At 34.3% G+C, this 16,282-nt stretch overlaps 1 protein-coding gene across 1 annotated transcript; it reads right to left on the bottom strand.

Moving 5' to 3' along the window:
- Positions 1–5,323: 5,323 nt before the first annotated feature.
- Positions 5,324–6,256, bottom strand: LOC125995914 (olfactory receptor 14J1-like). The gene has a single exon (XM_049764866.1). The coding sequence runs from the start codon at positions 6,254–6,256 to the stop codon at positions 5,324–5,326; it is 933 nt and encodes a 310-aa protein (XP_049620823.1).
- Between the last annotated feature and the right edge of the window lie 10,026 nt (positions 6,257–16,282).

Here is a 16,282-nt window from a genome sequence, read left to right as displayed (position 1 = left end):
TAATCAAGGGGTACGTAGAGCAGGAAGAATTCACTCTCCTAAACATATATGCACCGAATGAGGGGCCAGCAAAATATTTAATACAACTGTTGACAAATCTGAAAAATAATATCAACAACAACACAATAATTGTGGGGGACCTTAACACGGCTTTGTCAACACTGGACAGGTCAACCAGACTGAAACCCAACAAGAATATACAAGACCTGAGGAGAGAAATGGAAGAAAGAGGCCTAGTGGATATATATAGGACACTCCATCCCCAGAAACCTGGATACACATTCTTCTCCAATGTACATGGGACATTCTCCAGGATAGATTACATGCTGGCACATAAAACATACCTCCATAAGATCAAGAGGATAGAAATTTTGCAGACTACCTTCACTGACCACAAGGCTCTGAAATTATTTGTGAACTCCAAAGGGACTCAGAAGAAACACTTTAACACCTGGAAGTTAAACAGCCTCATGCTCAATAACCAGTGGGTCCGAGATGAAATCAAGGAGGAAATAAAAAGGTTCCTGGAAACAAATGACAATAAAGACACAAACTCTCAGAACTTATGGGACACAGCAAAAGCAGTACTGAGAGGAAAATTTATAGCTTTGCAAGCACACATCAGGAAGGAAGAAGGAGCTTACCTGAGTAGCTTAATGACACAGCTAATAGAACTAGAAAATGCTCAACAAAAGGACCCAAGAATAGGAAGACAGAAGGAAATAACAAAGCTGAGAGCAGAAATCAACGAGGTGGAAACTCAAAAAACAATCCGAAAGATCAACGAAAGCAGAAGTTGGTTCTTTGAAAAAATAAACAAGATTGATAGACCACTGTCAAACCTAACAAAGAAAGAGAGAGAGAGAAACTTGATAACTCGTATCAGGAATGAAAAAGGAGAGATCACTACTGATATGACAGAGATTCAAAGGGTAATCAGAAACTACTTTGAAAAACTCTACGCCACTAAAAATGAGAACCTGGAAGAAATGGATAAATTCTTGGACTCTTATAATCTTCCACGGTTGAAGGAAGAGGATGTAGCATATCTAAACACCCCCATCACCATTGATGAAATTAAAATAGTAATCAAATGTCTGCCGAAAAACAAAAGCCCAGGTCCAGATGGATTCACTAATGAATTCTATCAAACTTTCCAAGAGGAACTACTGCCAATCTTGGCAAGACTCTTTCATGAAATTGAACAAACAGAAACACTTCCAAATAGCTTTTATGAAGCCAACATCACCTTGATACCTAAACCAGACAGAGACGCTACCAAAAAAGAAAATTACAGACCAATATCACTGATGAATGCAGATGCAAAGATCCTCAACAAAATCCTGGCAAATAGGATTCAATGCCTCGTTAAGAAGATCATCCACTACGATCAAGTAGGTTTCATCCCAGGAATGCAAGGCTGGTTTAACATCCGTAAATCTATCAACATAATACACAACATCAATAACAAGAAAAATAAAAACCACATGATCATATCAATAGATGCAGAGAAAGCATTTGATAAGGTCCAACACCCATTCTTGATCAAAACTCTCAGCAAGATGGGAATGGAGGGAACCTTTCTCAATATAGTGAAGGCCATCTACCACAAGCCAGTGGCAAATATTATCCTCAATGGAGAAAAACTGAAAGCCTTCCCTCTAAATTCTGGCACAAGACAAGGCTGTCCTCTCTCACCACTCCTATTCAACATAGCACTGGAAGTACTAGCTATAGCGATTAGGCAAGAAAAGGATATCAAGGGAATCCAGATAGGAAAGGAAGAAGTCAAGCTCTCACTGTTTGCAGATGACATGATACTCTACTTAGAAAACCCTAAAGACTCTATCAAAAAGCTTCTAGAAACAATAGACTCATATAGCAAGGTGGCAGGCTACAAAATTAACACACAAAAATCAATGGCCTTTCTATATACCAATAGTAATAAGGATGAAATGGACATTAAGAAAACAACCCCATTCACAATAGTACCACACAAACTCAAATATCTTGGAATCAACTTGACTAAATATGTGAAGGACCTATACAAAGAAAACTATAAAACTCTGCTCCAAGAAATAAGAGAGGACACACGGAAATGGAAACACATACCCTGCTCATGGATTGGCAGGATTAACATCATCAAAATGGAAATACTCCCCAAGGCATTATACAGATTTAATGCCATCCCTCTAAAGATACCCATGACATTCTTCAAAGAAGTGGATCAGACACTTTTGAAATTCATTTGGAACAATAAACACCCTCGAATAGCTAAAGCAATCATTGGGAAAAAGAATATGGGAGGAATTACTTTTCCCAACTTTAAACTGTACTACAAAGCAACAGTTATCAAAACAGCATGGTATTGGAATAAGGATAGGTCCTCAGATCAGTGGAAGAGGCTTGAATACTCAGAAAATGTTCCCCAGAGATACAACCATCTAATTTTTGATAAAGGAGCAGGAAATCCTAAATGGAGCAGGGAAAGCCTCTTCAACAAGTGGTTTTGGCACAATTGGATAGCCACTTGCAAAAAATTAAACTTAGACCCCCAGCTAACATCATGTACAAAGGTAAAATCCAAATGGATTAAAGACCTCGATATCAGCCCCAAAACCATAAAGATATATAGAACAGCACATAGGCAAAACACTACAGGACATTACAGGCATCTTCAAGGAGGAAACTGCACTCTCCAAGCAAGTGAAAGCAGAGATTAACAGATGGGAATATATTAAGCTGAGAAGCTTCTGCACCTCAAAGGAAATAGTGCCCAGGATACAAGAGCCACCCACTGAGTGGGAGAAACTATTCACCCAATACCCATCAGATAAGGGGCTAATCTCCAAAATATACAAGGCACTGACAGAACTTTACAAGAAAAAAACAACTAACCCCATCAAAAAATGGGGAGAAGAAATGAACAGACACTTTGACAAAGAAGAAATACGCATGGCCAAAAGACACATGAAAAAATGTTCCACATCACTAATCATCAGGGAGATGCAAATCAAAACAACGATGAGATACCACCTCACACCCCAGAGAATGGCACACATCACAAAGAATGAGAATAAACAGTGTTGGCGGGGATGTGGAGAGAAAGGAACTCTTATCCACTGCTGGTGGGAATGCTGTCTAGTTCAACCTTTATGGAAAGTGATATGGAGATTCCTCCAAAAACTGGAAATCGAGCTCCCATACGATCCAGCTATACCACTCCTAGGAATATACCCTAGGAACACCAAAATACAATACAAAAACCCCTTCCTTACACCTATATTCATTGCAGCTCTATTTACCATAGCAAGACTCTGGAAACAACCAAGATGCCCTTCAACAGACGAATGGCTAAAGAAACTGTGGTACATATACACAATGGAATATTATGCAGCTGTCAGGAGAGATGAAGTCATGAAATTTTCCTATACATGGATGTACATGGAATCTATTATGCTGAGTGAAATAAGTCAGAGAGAGAGAGAAAAACGCAGAATGGTCTCACTCATCTATGGGTTTTAAGAAAAATGAAAGTCACCCTTGTAATAATAATTTTTAGACACAAAAGAAAAAAGAGCTGGAAGTTCCAGCTCACCTCAGGAAGCTCACCACAAAGAGTGATGAGTTTAGTTAGAGAAATAACTACATTTTGAACTGTCCTAATATTGAGAATGTATGAGTGAAATATAGAGCCTGTTTAGAATACAGCGGTGGTTGGTTGGGGAGGAGGGAGATTTGGGACTTGGGTGATGGGAATGTTGCACTGGTGATGGGTGGTGTTCCTTTTATAACTGAAACCCAAACACAATCATGTATGTAATCAAGGTGTTTAAATAAAAAAAAATTATGCATTAAAAATATATATATATATTTAAGTATTAATCAAAATTTATTCTAGCTAAAAAATAGTTATAAAATGATTAAAATATAACATTCAAATAGAACATATGACTTATTTTCAAAGTACATGTTCAATGCTTTTACCTGTATGTAACTATTAAATGATATTAAATGGCTGATTGATTCAAGATTGATTGTAAATTATAATAGCATTAATTAAAATATTAGTAACTAATAAAACAAAATAAAATATTGACTTATAATAGTACTTTGCACTATTTTGTCAAAATTAGAAGAGTAATTTAGAGTAATTTTCCAATCATTAATTATGGTTTTATTCCAGGTTATAGTTCAAACAGGATATTTTCCATTCATAACATGGAATGTATAAATGAAATAGAACATTACTTATAAAACTAACAACAACAAAATCACAATAGTTGCTCTTTATTTTTAGCAGAAGTCACTTTATTTTAACTGCTTGGCATGTTAAGAGATCTCTTTTAAGTGCCAAGGTAGAAAATTAAGATTGACAGAAAGTGGAAGGACTGAGTGCTGTAGTATTTTGTCATTTCACAAGGACAGTTTCAAATTCTTGTAGAATAAGGTGTGATTAGAATTCAGAAGCATGCAAGGTAATTTCAGTTCTAATCACCTATGATAGAATACAAAATAAAATAGAAATAGCCCTCCCCCAGAAAAGAACATAGTTTATGTGTAAATTTTTTCTTTTACGATTATTTTGCAAGCGTCAAGAAATGTAAATTTTATTAAATTTTTATTTTGTGTTTCTATTTCCGTGTGTCCTCTCTTATTTCTTGGAGCAGGGCTTTATAGTTTCCTTTGTATAGGTCCTTCACGTCTTTGGTCAAGTTGGCTCCAAGATATTTGAGTTTGTGTGGCACTAATGTGAATGTGATTGCCTTCTTAACTTCCTTCTCTTCCCTTTCATTATTGATGTATATTTAAAAGTATTCAATACTCAATATATTCAACACACATACAGAAGGGGGGAACTGAGATTAACTTGACTTCTTTAAAATTAAAAAAAATGATATTTTCAACAGTTGCCTTAGTGGTGTGCAATTTTAATGCATTGTTTTTAAAAGTTTTCTCATTGAGCATATTTTAAACTATTTTATTATGCAAAAGGGCAAGAAATACACCAACTTTCCCATAAAAGATAACCCTGTATAATCAAATTTATTTAGAGCTCATTTCTTAAGGTATTGTGTATATATATTTATGCTTGTTTGTTTGTTTGTTTTTGGGTCACACCCAGTTGTGCTCAGGAGTTTCTCCTGGCTCTGCCCTCAGAAATCTCTCCTGGCAGGCTCAGGGACCATATGGGATGCCAGGATTAGAACCACTGTCTTTCTGCATACAAGGCAAAAACCTTATCTCCATGCTATCTCTCTGGCCCATAGGGACTGTATATATTTTGAACTTTTCTCCAAAACAAAAATAAAATAGATGTGTCTCAAAAGAGGTATGCTATTCTGCTTTTAAAAAGTTTCCGTAGAGCTGTCTTTATTGCTTTATTTCTCAGGCTATAGATCATTGGATTGACCGTTGGGGGTACCACCGTATAAAGAATAGTGAACAAAATGTCTAGAGCAGTTGGAGTATCAGAATGGGGCTTCAAAAACTCAAAGGTGCCTGTAGAAATGAACAAAATGACCACAGCGAGGTGGGGGAGGCAGGTGGAAAAGGCCTTGGCTCTTCCCTCTGATGTTGGCATCCTCAGCACAGAGGAAAATATGTGAACGTAGGAGAGTCCAATGAAGATGAAACAAACAAGTCCTACAATAGACATGAAAACAGAGACACCAAGTTCACTGATATAGTCATTAGAACAAGAGAGTTTCAGAATCTGAGGGATGTCACAGAAGAATTGATGAATGATCCAGGGACCACAGAAATGGATCGAGAAAGTAGCTACTGTGTGCATCACTCCAGAGATGGCCCCACTGAACCAGACGCCAATGACTCCATGGACACAGGTTCTGACATTCATAATAATTTCATAGCGCAATGGAAAACAAATGGCCACATAGCGATCATAGGACATCACCGTGAGCATGAACAACTCAGCAGAAGCACAGACAACAAAAATAAAGCACTGTAATATGCATTCCCAGAGGGAAATATTTCCATTCTGCATGATAGAGTTGTAAATGAATTTTGGAACAGTCACAGAAATATAGCAGAGATCCAAGAAGGAGAGATGCTTCAGGAAGAAGTACATGGGGGAGTTGAGACTCTCATCCATGGAAGTGGTGGTGATGATGAGGATGTTGCCAGTTAAAGCCAACAAGTAGAAGACTAGGAACAGCAAAGCATACAAGATTTCTAGCTCGGGCTGGGCAGAAAACCCAGTGAGAAGAAATCCACTCATTGTAAGATTAGCCATGGTCCTTGTTTCCTGACTAATATTGGCTGCAAGACAATGTGGAATATTTTGAGCACAAAATTTTTATTTACAATCTCTACTATCTCTTCTCAGGGAAATAGTGTCAATTAAACAGAATCTCATATTCCCATTCTAAATGTTTGTACACCACTCCTCTATAGACCTTTCAGAGACACCAATTTGCCCAGAATTCTAGGTAATCCAGCATTAAGGCTGATACCACCAAGATTTTTTTTATGAGTGATTGTGGGAACCCTACTTGATCTTGTCATACATCTGGATCCCTGGCAGCAGAAACCATGTTCACTAAGGCAGTCAGTCATCATGTCTGTACTCTGCCAGTTCAACAGACTCACATTTTTTCAAAGGATATGTAAACCAAGCCTTGAAAAAGTATGTGTACTCTGGCCATGTAGTTGACTGCTGGCCACTTCAGGAGGTGGACGCAAGCTAAACACATACCTTGCTAAAGCCATGCCTTCTGCGGCAGTTACCCACAATTGCCACTTTGCCAATGGCCTTCTGCTTCACCACTCCTCTCCTACTCTCTACCAAAACTCCAGATATCTCAGTTTGGGGGCTGATATCACCAGGACATTTTTTGGAATAAGTGCAGGTACCCTCCCTCCCCTTCTAATACTTAGAGAATCCCTGGCAGCCAAATAATAATCCCATTTTTGTTGAACACTGTCATCCTCTTAGGGACACAACAATTTAGATGCCAATATGTTTCTGAAGCCACATAATGTTCAGAAATCCATGAAGTAAGAGAATGGTGAGCTAGCGACAAGAGCTTACCAAACTTGCTGACAATGACTTAATAACCTCATTGGAGATACAATGATTTTCACAAATTTGCTTGATGCTGCATTCATCTTTTTCTTCCTGCTATCTATCTTTGTCTCTCTTTTCTTTCTCTTTCTTTCCTTCCTTTTTCTTTCTTTTCTTTCTTCTATTCTTTCTTTCTTTCTTTTCTTTCTTTTCTTTTCGTTTCTTTCTTTCTTTCTTTCTTTTCTTTCTTTCTTCTTTCTTTCTTTCTTTCTTTCTTTCTTTCTTTCTTTCTTTCTTTCTTTCTTTCTTTCTTTCTTTCTTTTCTTTCTTTCTTTCTTTCTTTCTTTTCTTTCTTTTTCTTTCTTTCTTTCTTTCTTTCTTTCTTTCTTTCTTCTTTCTTTCTTTCTTTCTTATCTTCTTTCTTTCTTTCTTTCTTTTCTTCTTTCTTTCTTTCTTACTTTCTTTCTTTCTTTCTTTCTTTTATTTCTTTTCTTTCTTTCTCTCTCTACTACTTACCTAGAAATGTATTATGAACAACAATGTCAACTATGTGATACCTGCTCTTTAAATAAAATAAGTTAAAAACTTTAAATGTTTGTAGTTATATGGAAATTTAGGGTTTTATTATCACAAAAACAATTAGAATGACTTTCCTCAGTTAAAGAATGTTGGCAAAGAAAAAAATATGTTTTAGCACTTCAATCAAATAGGCATATATAAATGAGTTATTATATATAATTTTATTACTAAGACTATAGAGCCATGACAATTTAGGTAATTAAATATCTTATTCAAGTTTACATAATCATATAAGTATGTTATCTGATTAGTCTTTACATTAATACATAAATAGACCACATTGAATGTATTATTGCAGGCGGTTAATTTTGTTGGACATATAAAGGGAAAATTTCAGAAAACTTGCTTTCTATTTTCTATTTTTATTTTGGGCCACACCCATCAGTTCTTAGGATTAATTCCAGGTCAACCACATCCACAACAAACTCTGCCTGCTTTTAATGGCTCTAGTCCCTCCTTATTAGGTATTTTTTCCCTGACATAAAATGCAGTGAGTGATGGCTTCACTCTTAGGTAAAACTTTAAAAAAATAAATAAATAAAGTGTCCACACACAAAAAAATTAAGTCAGCTACATGGAAGCTATGATATTTATTTGAGAGATGGGGGAGAAGAGTGTTTGATAACAGAAGAGGGATCACTTTGACACTATGAAGACAGTTTTTGGAGTAGGTATGAGAAAGGTTATGCATATATAGTGGTGTGAGCCAGCATATAAAAATATTATATAAACCCATGGAAAATCAATTGAGATATTTATTCAGAATAATTCCAATTTAAATCATATTAATGACACTTATATACTTCTAACTTTATGCAAGCACTGATCGTATTTCAGATAATATTTACATAAGAAAATAAGAAATTAGTTTGCTGATTTAAAATGAGAAGCACATCTTTGCCAATGCATTGTCCAACATATTTTGCTTAACATTATATTTGAATCTGTCAATCGCATAAACTTTGCCTTGAGCAAATGTATGAGAAATACTTGTCATTTTTTCCCAATTAATTAATAAAAGTCAAAAAACTAAGTACAAGTATTTTATGATGGTCACCAAACCTTGTAAGAATTATATTAAAACTTGTTTGGTTTTTGAAAAACACAGTTAACAGAAGTATTCACATGGATTAATACTTAAACAAAGTCTACAACTCAATATCTTAAATCAATTAAAATTATTATTTAAGATAAAATATTTATTTAAAATTTCTATAGTACAGAAATTATGAAGAAAACCTAAATGCATTAAAAGATCATTTACATTACAGTATTTTTGAGGCTTTGAAAATTATTACTGATCATGATTTTTCTTTGAAGTAGGATATATTACATGTGACTTATGATATAAAATATGTAAATACATAACAATTGTAATTGTAAAAGATATGAGTATATAGAAATAAGACATAGGAGCTGGAAAAATATTATAGTGGGTAGGTCATTTTTCTTTTTTTTCAAATTTTATGAACATTTTTATTGAATTAATGTTGATATTCAGACTACATGTATTTTAGGGTTTAAAATTTATATATATTTCCAAATATATTACCACATACATCAAAAAAACCCACAATATTTCTTCATCAAAGTCCATTATTTCTGCTCCCCTCACAGACATGCATTCATAGTTGAAGACAGTTGTTCTCTTGCTTTGTTTAAATTATATCCCACACATGGATAAAATAGCCTGTTATTTTGTCTTCTTTTTTGAAAATATAAATCTTTATTTTAGCATAATGATTACAACTATATTTGTAGTTCGGTTTGAGTCTTGGTTTGATCCCCAACAACCCATATGGTATCCAGAGCACTGCCAGACATAATTCCTGAGCACAGAACCAGGTTTAACCTCCAATCATCAGCATATATGACCCAAAATATAAATACATAAGTAAATAAATGTAAATATATATATATAGAAATGTATATTTCTATAGAGAAAAACTTAAAGCCATAGAAGATTAAGCTTCATACTTATACATACTATCATAAATATTTCCACATATTTTATGCTTAAACATAAAATCATGAGCAAGTTACTCTTGCAATTGAAACTCACCAGATCAATAGTTGTAGATCGATAGTTGCAGAAACTTCCATGTTTGTGTATTCTGGAGAATGCTGTTTATTTACCTATATGGAAGCTAACAAAATTAATTCATTTATATTCATAAAATATTGCTCATTTTTACAGAAGATTTGTGTTTGGCTAATTAATTCATTCTTATGTCATCTTAATAATACAGGAACATTATAACATAATGTTTAATTTTTGTTTTTAACAACTATATGTTCTTCTCTCCCTTTAAAATAGTATAATGCATATAATCTTTTCTTTCCTCATATAGTATAGGTATTCTTCTACTCAGCAACTGTAGGGTGTTGATATTACTTTGTCATATTTTGATCTTAGTATCAGAAAACATATAGAAATCAACAAATATATTATTTTCAAGCCTATCTGTGATACCAAAGACACAGCAAGAAGACCATATACTGGGATTTCTTTAATATCATTTCAAGGTATCTTTGAATATCTTTAAATTATTTTAGATAATAGGAATAAATATGATGACTATTCAAGTACTTTAAATATTGGCCCACAATATATGTAGGTTTTATTTCTTGAATCTGGCTATTTATTTATCTCCCACTTATTCACTGCCCCATAACAATTGGGGTAATCAATATGTAAATATTTCAGACACAGGTGAATATTTATGATTTTAAAATATAACAAATATTTATATGATGCATTAAATAATTTTTACTAATTTTATGATAGGTTATTCATAATTTTAATAAAATAAAATAAAACTTTTAAATGTCATTTCAGAATTTTATTAGATCCTTTCCATAAGAAATTCTCTTTAATAAAGGGTAGAAATAAAAATGTTAGAAAGATTGTGACAAGAATGGGTCATCTTCTTTATTATTTAATCTGTATTTTTTATTTTTTGAAGACAGTATAATAATTCTACACATCTTATGATATATGCTCCCTTCTCAGTTATCAATTTTTTATCACATTTAAATGATTCATCTACGATCTCTTCTGTATAGAAAGAATTTCACATCTTTTGCAAGTCAACCTTGCAAGGGTTAACAAACACTAAGAAAGCAAACTACATCAACACTGTTATCCAGCATTGGTCCACAATAAATTATTTCTATAATGATCATCTAAAGAAAGGTGGAAATTTTACTCTGCAAAATGTGTCTGGCATGGGATGATTTGACAATATCTCTTCCTGATTTTTAATTTGCATGAAACTATTTCATTGAATTCACTTTGATTACAATAAAAATTATTAAATAGATAAAATAAAATTAAACAAACATGTCATTTAAAATATTGCAAGTAAGGAGCTTCTGGAAATCTTGGCAATCTTTCTTTGTATAATTTCAGGACACTCACCAGAACACATGCACAAACTTTCTCCTTCAGCATAAGGGCAAATCGTCAGTGTCAGCAGTTGACACTTGTTTGAGTCTCTGCTCTCTGTCTTTTTCCATAAAATCAACATTGGAGGGAGAAAGAAGCAAATCCTTTTCAATCCATTCTTGGCCACTGGAGGCGATGAAGTCCCTTTGGCAGAAGCAGAATTTTTCAGTCTCAAGGTACTTAGATTATTTTGTAAATACCCTGGAGCCCACTACTGCAATTATTTTGCTTTCTGTTGTATGTTTTGTTGAATTGGTATAATGTTTATATTTGTCTATAGTAATATGGGATTTGAGTTTTATCATGTTCCTTGAATAAAATAATTAAAAATGTTGAAATTTGTATTTAAATTTGTAAATACAACAAGATAGACAATTTCATCAAAAAATTGAGTGAAAGTTATTTAAACATCTTTGCATTCTTTTATTACTAATATTACATGAATGGGAGATTATGACAACAGATTTTTTTACCAATAAGTGAATAAATATCTTTTAATTTTATAGCTATATATCCCAATCAAATTTTATTCATAAGGAAATAACTAATAGTCATTTTAAGTAAACTTGCCTATCATAATTATACGCACACCAATGTGTAAAATTTCACTGTTTGACTTCATGACCTTCATCTTCCTCTCTGAAGAAGAAGGCATTCTCTCTTGAGTGTGTTTTCTTTTCACTTCTATAATAAAAGAATCTTTCTTTAAAAAAATGAATGCAAAGTATTTAAACTAATTAAGATTATACATAAAAGAAAGTTTGGCCATTGGTTGACCACTATAAAGCTGTGAAATACCATAAATATATGTAATGCTGAAAAATAGCCCATAGTTGAAATATAAAATGATATATACACTCCTATTCACAGTCATAATTACATCTCTATTTTTGGTTATTCTTTCACAAATGTGAGCCTTTCTTATCATGATATCTACCATAAATACAGGTATTTTGTATTAAACAAAATTATGGTGTTTTTCAAAACCATCTTAACAGTTAATGTCAATGAATGTCACCGAGATGGACAAAAGTGGCACCCACATATTCTTGTAAATTCTCTATGCATTGCACATAATGCCTTTCTTATTTTATCCCTACCCTACTTTCTTCCTTACAACTCCCTAAGCTCTCACCCTCTCAACCCTGATGTTTTATGTCTCCCCATTTAAACTTCTTTACACTCTGTTCTTAACTCCTCAAACACTTGAATCTTTCTCCTGTCACAGAAAACTACCAGCTGGCTCCCAAAGCTAAAGGACACCCTCCTAGCCTGCCTTGTCTCTGCCTAGGAAGAAGCTGCTACTAACATTCCTGCTGATTTATCTTATATAAAATCTTTTCTCCCACTTCATTCACTGTGAACTATTGCTTGCTAAAGGATTTGGGTCGAGAGAGACCTCAGCTTGAGGACACTACCTAATTCCTGACATCTGTAAATCATTTCTCAGACTCCACAAATTGATGGCATAGAATAAAACCATGTTCCGGATTTTATCCCTTCCCCCAGATTATCTCAAAAGATTTAAAGGGTATATCTCCATTTTCTTTGTGTATTTCTGTAGATGCAATTCCTTCACAGTTATAATTCTTAGTGTATATTTCCATAATTGAAATAGCTTTCCCCATCCCTATATTGGATCTAGTAGAAAATTCTAGTAGATATGTCTCTCTTGGGATCTGAGTTCATGTTAGAACCAGGTTATAGAGATTGTTTAGCTTGTTTTTAACCCCACCTGCACCAAGAGTATCAAGTAACATTTTCCTGTTTGCATAGGCATATTAAAATAGGGAAATCCTGCCTATAGAAAGTAGTTCTTATCTAATAGGAATAGGAACCCACAACTCATAAATTTTATAGGGTCGCCTTTTATCCTGAACGTTTGTCATAATGACTCAACTTAGGCCTCAGCTCATCGGGCATTTACAATTTAACTGTAAACCTTGGATCTCATCTTTGGAATGGGCACGAGTTTTACACCAGAACCAGGAATCAAACTTCTGCTGGGGAGGCCCTAACAATATGTTGGCACTGACTTGCTCCATCAAGTAGGTTTATATGATACCCTGACACCCAGGAACCAGCAACAACTTGCTTTCAGGAGAAGTTTCCTTGCCTTGCCACCTAATGGTGAGATAAAATCTGAATAAGCTTCATGACACCCAGCTTTGACAGAGGATTTGTGCAACAACCAAGATCTCTAATGGTAGAATCCTGACTGTGACAACTGAGATTGACTAGTACTTTTCTTGCAACCATGAAGTAATACCTTGGGGTTGGACAATTTGTATGCCTAGAGCCTATGTATTGTCTTATGACAAGATGCTTCATGTCTATAGACACCCTGTTTTCTAGGCCAAGGGCATTTCCTTTCTAAGTCCCTCTAAGTGTGCTGTGCCTATACAAACAAATAAACAACAACAACAACAACAAAAATAAAACCAAAAAAATTAAACCTTGCCACCTCCCTCCTTGTTGGGGCCAGAGCAATAGCACCGCAGTAGGGCATTTGCCTTGGCTAACCCAAGGCAGACTTAGATTTGATCCCCAGCATCCCATCTGGTTTCCTGAGCCAGGAGCTATTTCTGAGAGCATAGCCAGGAGTAACCACTGAGCATCACCACGTGTGATACCCATTTTTTTTTATCTTCTAGATTGGGCTCCTGCCTTTTTCATTGAGCCTTGGCACTTGTTTTACCTCATATGTCTGCACCTTTCTAGAAATTTAGAAAAGAAAATGAAATGGATGGGGCCCAGGGGCTAAGTGGTCTAGGTGCATTGGTGGAGAAAAAAAATGTTAGAACTAAATACCCAAGCCAAAATTAACAACAATAGAATCAAGAGACCTAAGCTATAACAATCTAAATTTAAAATGGACCTGTGGAGATATGGGATGCTCATTGGAAACTTTGTTGGAGGAAGGTCAACACTGGTAGTAGGAATGGCCCTGATTCTCTGTCTAATTCATTGTCAACTTCAACTACAAAAGACTTATAGTTCACAATGCTCTCAAAAAAATTTTAAAAAATTGGCCTGGAGTGGTGGTGCAGTGGTAGGGCATTTGCCTTGCAAACAGCTGACCTAGGATGGATAGCAGTTCCATCCCTGGGCATCCCACATGGTCTCCCAAGCCATGAGTGATTTCTGAGTGCACAGCCAGGAGTAAACCCTGAGCAGCACTGGGTGTGGTCCCAAAATTAAAAAATATATATATAAATATCTCAAAAATCCTCTATGTGGTACATATCTCTGTGTTCCTTAACCTGAAGACAAAATATTCTCTATTAAATGGAAAAATAAAAATCTATAGAAATTTGATGGTATGAAAAACTAGAACTTAATATGTTCTATGATAAAATCAGGATTTAGAAAATAAGATTTCAATTTTTTAGGATATTGAATCCATGAAGCAAATAGGACAGATCAAAATAGAGAAAAAGTAAAACTTCATAAATAAATTAATTGACCATAAAAATTAATTGATGACAGAGTAGCCTTGATGCAAGTTATTTAATAAGGCAGTCTAGAGACACCAGGTCTATATTTCCATGCATTAAGAACCAGCAACAGTATATATTGTAAAGAGATTTGACTCAATAAAGAGAAAGTCTAATAGTATAGTATTCTTTCTGTTATCAAAAAAGTTAAATACATTACCTATACTGAAAATCTGTAAAATTTGTATATTTGTGAGACCAAGTGTAATAACACCTATACTGAAGTGGAAAAAGAAGCAGAGAAATAGTCCAGTTGGGGAGGACACTTGTTTTGCATTCAGCTAACCCAAGTTGAATCCCCAGCATTCTCCACTAGGAGTGTCCCCTGTGAGCAAAGCCAGGTGTAAGCCAGAGCTTGACTCTCTTAAGGTCATTCCAGAGAGATTATAATTCATAATACTCTCAATAAAAATTTTAGAGGGAGAGAGATAGACACAGAGGAGTCTCGCCAATCTGTGGCATTTAAGAAAAATAAAAGATAGTATTGTAATAACACCCAGAGACGATAGAGATGAGGACTGAAAGGACAGACCCACGATATGAAGCTTACCACAAGAGTGGTGAATTCAGTTAGAGAAATAAGTGCACTGACAACTATCATGACAATGGTAGTTAGTGAGAGAATGTCTGTCTCAAATACAATCAGTGGGTTGGGGAGGAAAGGGGAGTTGGTGGCGGGAATGTTGGACTGGAAAGGGGGTTGTTGTTTTTTTATAACTAAAACCCAACTACAAACATGTTTGTAATCATGGTGCCTAAATAAAGATATTTTTTAAAAGGCCATTCTAGACTCAAAACTTTTCTATTATGATTTTCATTATTTTTATAATGTAAATTTGCTGACTGCAAAGAATCAGATTTTCAAAACTTATATCTTAATTTCAGGTTCACTGAAGCTGTGGGTCTTATGTATGCTGCTGAACACATACATTGGATTTTCTATTTTTTTCAGTATTTTATTGATTTTAATTTAATTTTCATCATCTATTATAAGAAGCACCATTTAAAATATAAAAGCAAGAAAGAATATTGTCAATTATAAAATTCAGCAGCTTAAGAAAATTGTGAAGTGCACTTCAGAATTGATAGAATACATTATGAATGTTATTTATTTATTTATTTATTTATTCTGGTTTTAGGATAACACCTGGTGAGACTCGGTGATTACTCCTGACTCTGCTTGGAAATTACTCCTGGCAGGCTCAGGGGATATTGGGAATCAAACCCAGAGTTGGCTGAGTGCAGGGCAAATGCTCTACCTGCTGTGTTTGGATTTTCTATTTTAATCACAAAACAATTATATCAATCATTTTAGCTTAAGATGACCTATTTTATTAGGCTATGGCTCTTTTAACATGATTCTTTTTAATATTGTTAAATATCCTCTTTTATTCATTTTATCATGTAAATGTGCATTTCAAAGGCTCTCCACATTGTTCAGTTATCTAACATTTCTTACTCATAAGGCAAAATTATCTAGTGTATCTAAGTAGGAAAAAGATAAAGCGTATAATAAGATGTTTTCAGAGTGACTTCATTATAACTGATTGAAGCCTGAAGGGTCTGATAAATCTGGAATACCAAATGACTAATGACGATGAGCATTAGGTCACTTAGTCTATTATTAAATATTTTAAATATCCTTAAATATCTTAAATCATGTAAGTAGGAAATTGGTCAATAAATCCTATATTTACTATTTTTTATCATCATCATAGCAAAGTGATAGAA

This window comes from Suncus etruscus, chromosome 18, assembly GCF_024139225.1.
Source record: "Suncus etruscus isolate mSunEtr1 chromosome 18, mSunEtr1.pri.cur, whole genome shotgun sequence".
Classification (NCBI taxonomy): Eukaryota; Metazoa; Chordata; class Mammalia; order Eulipotyphla; family Soricidae; genus Suncus; species Suncus etruscus.
Note: the sequence above shows the minus strand (reverse complement) of the source record. Positions and strands in the feature narration are given on the sequence as shown.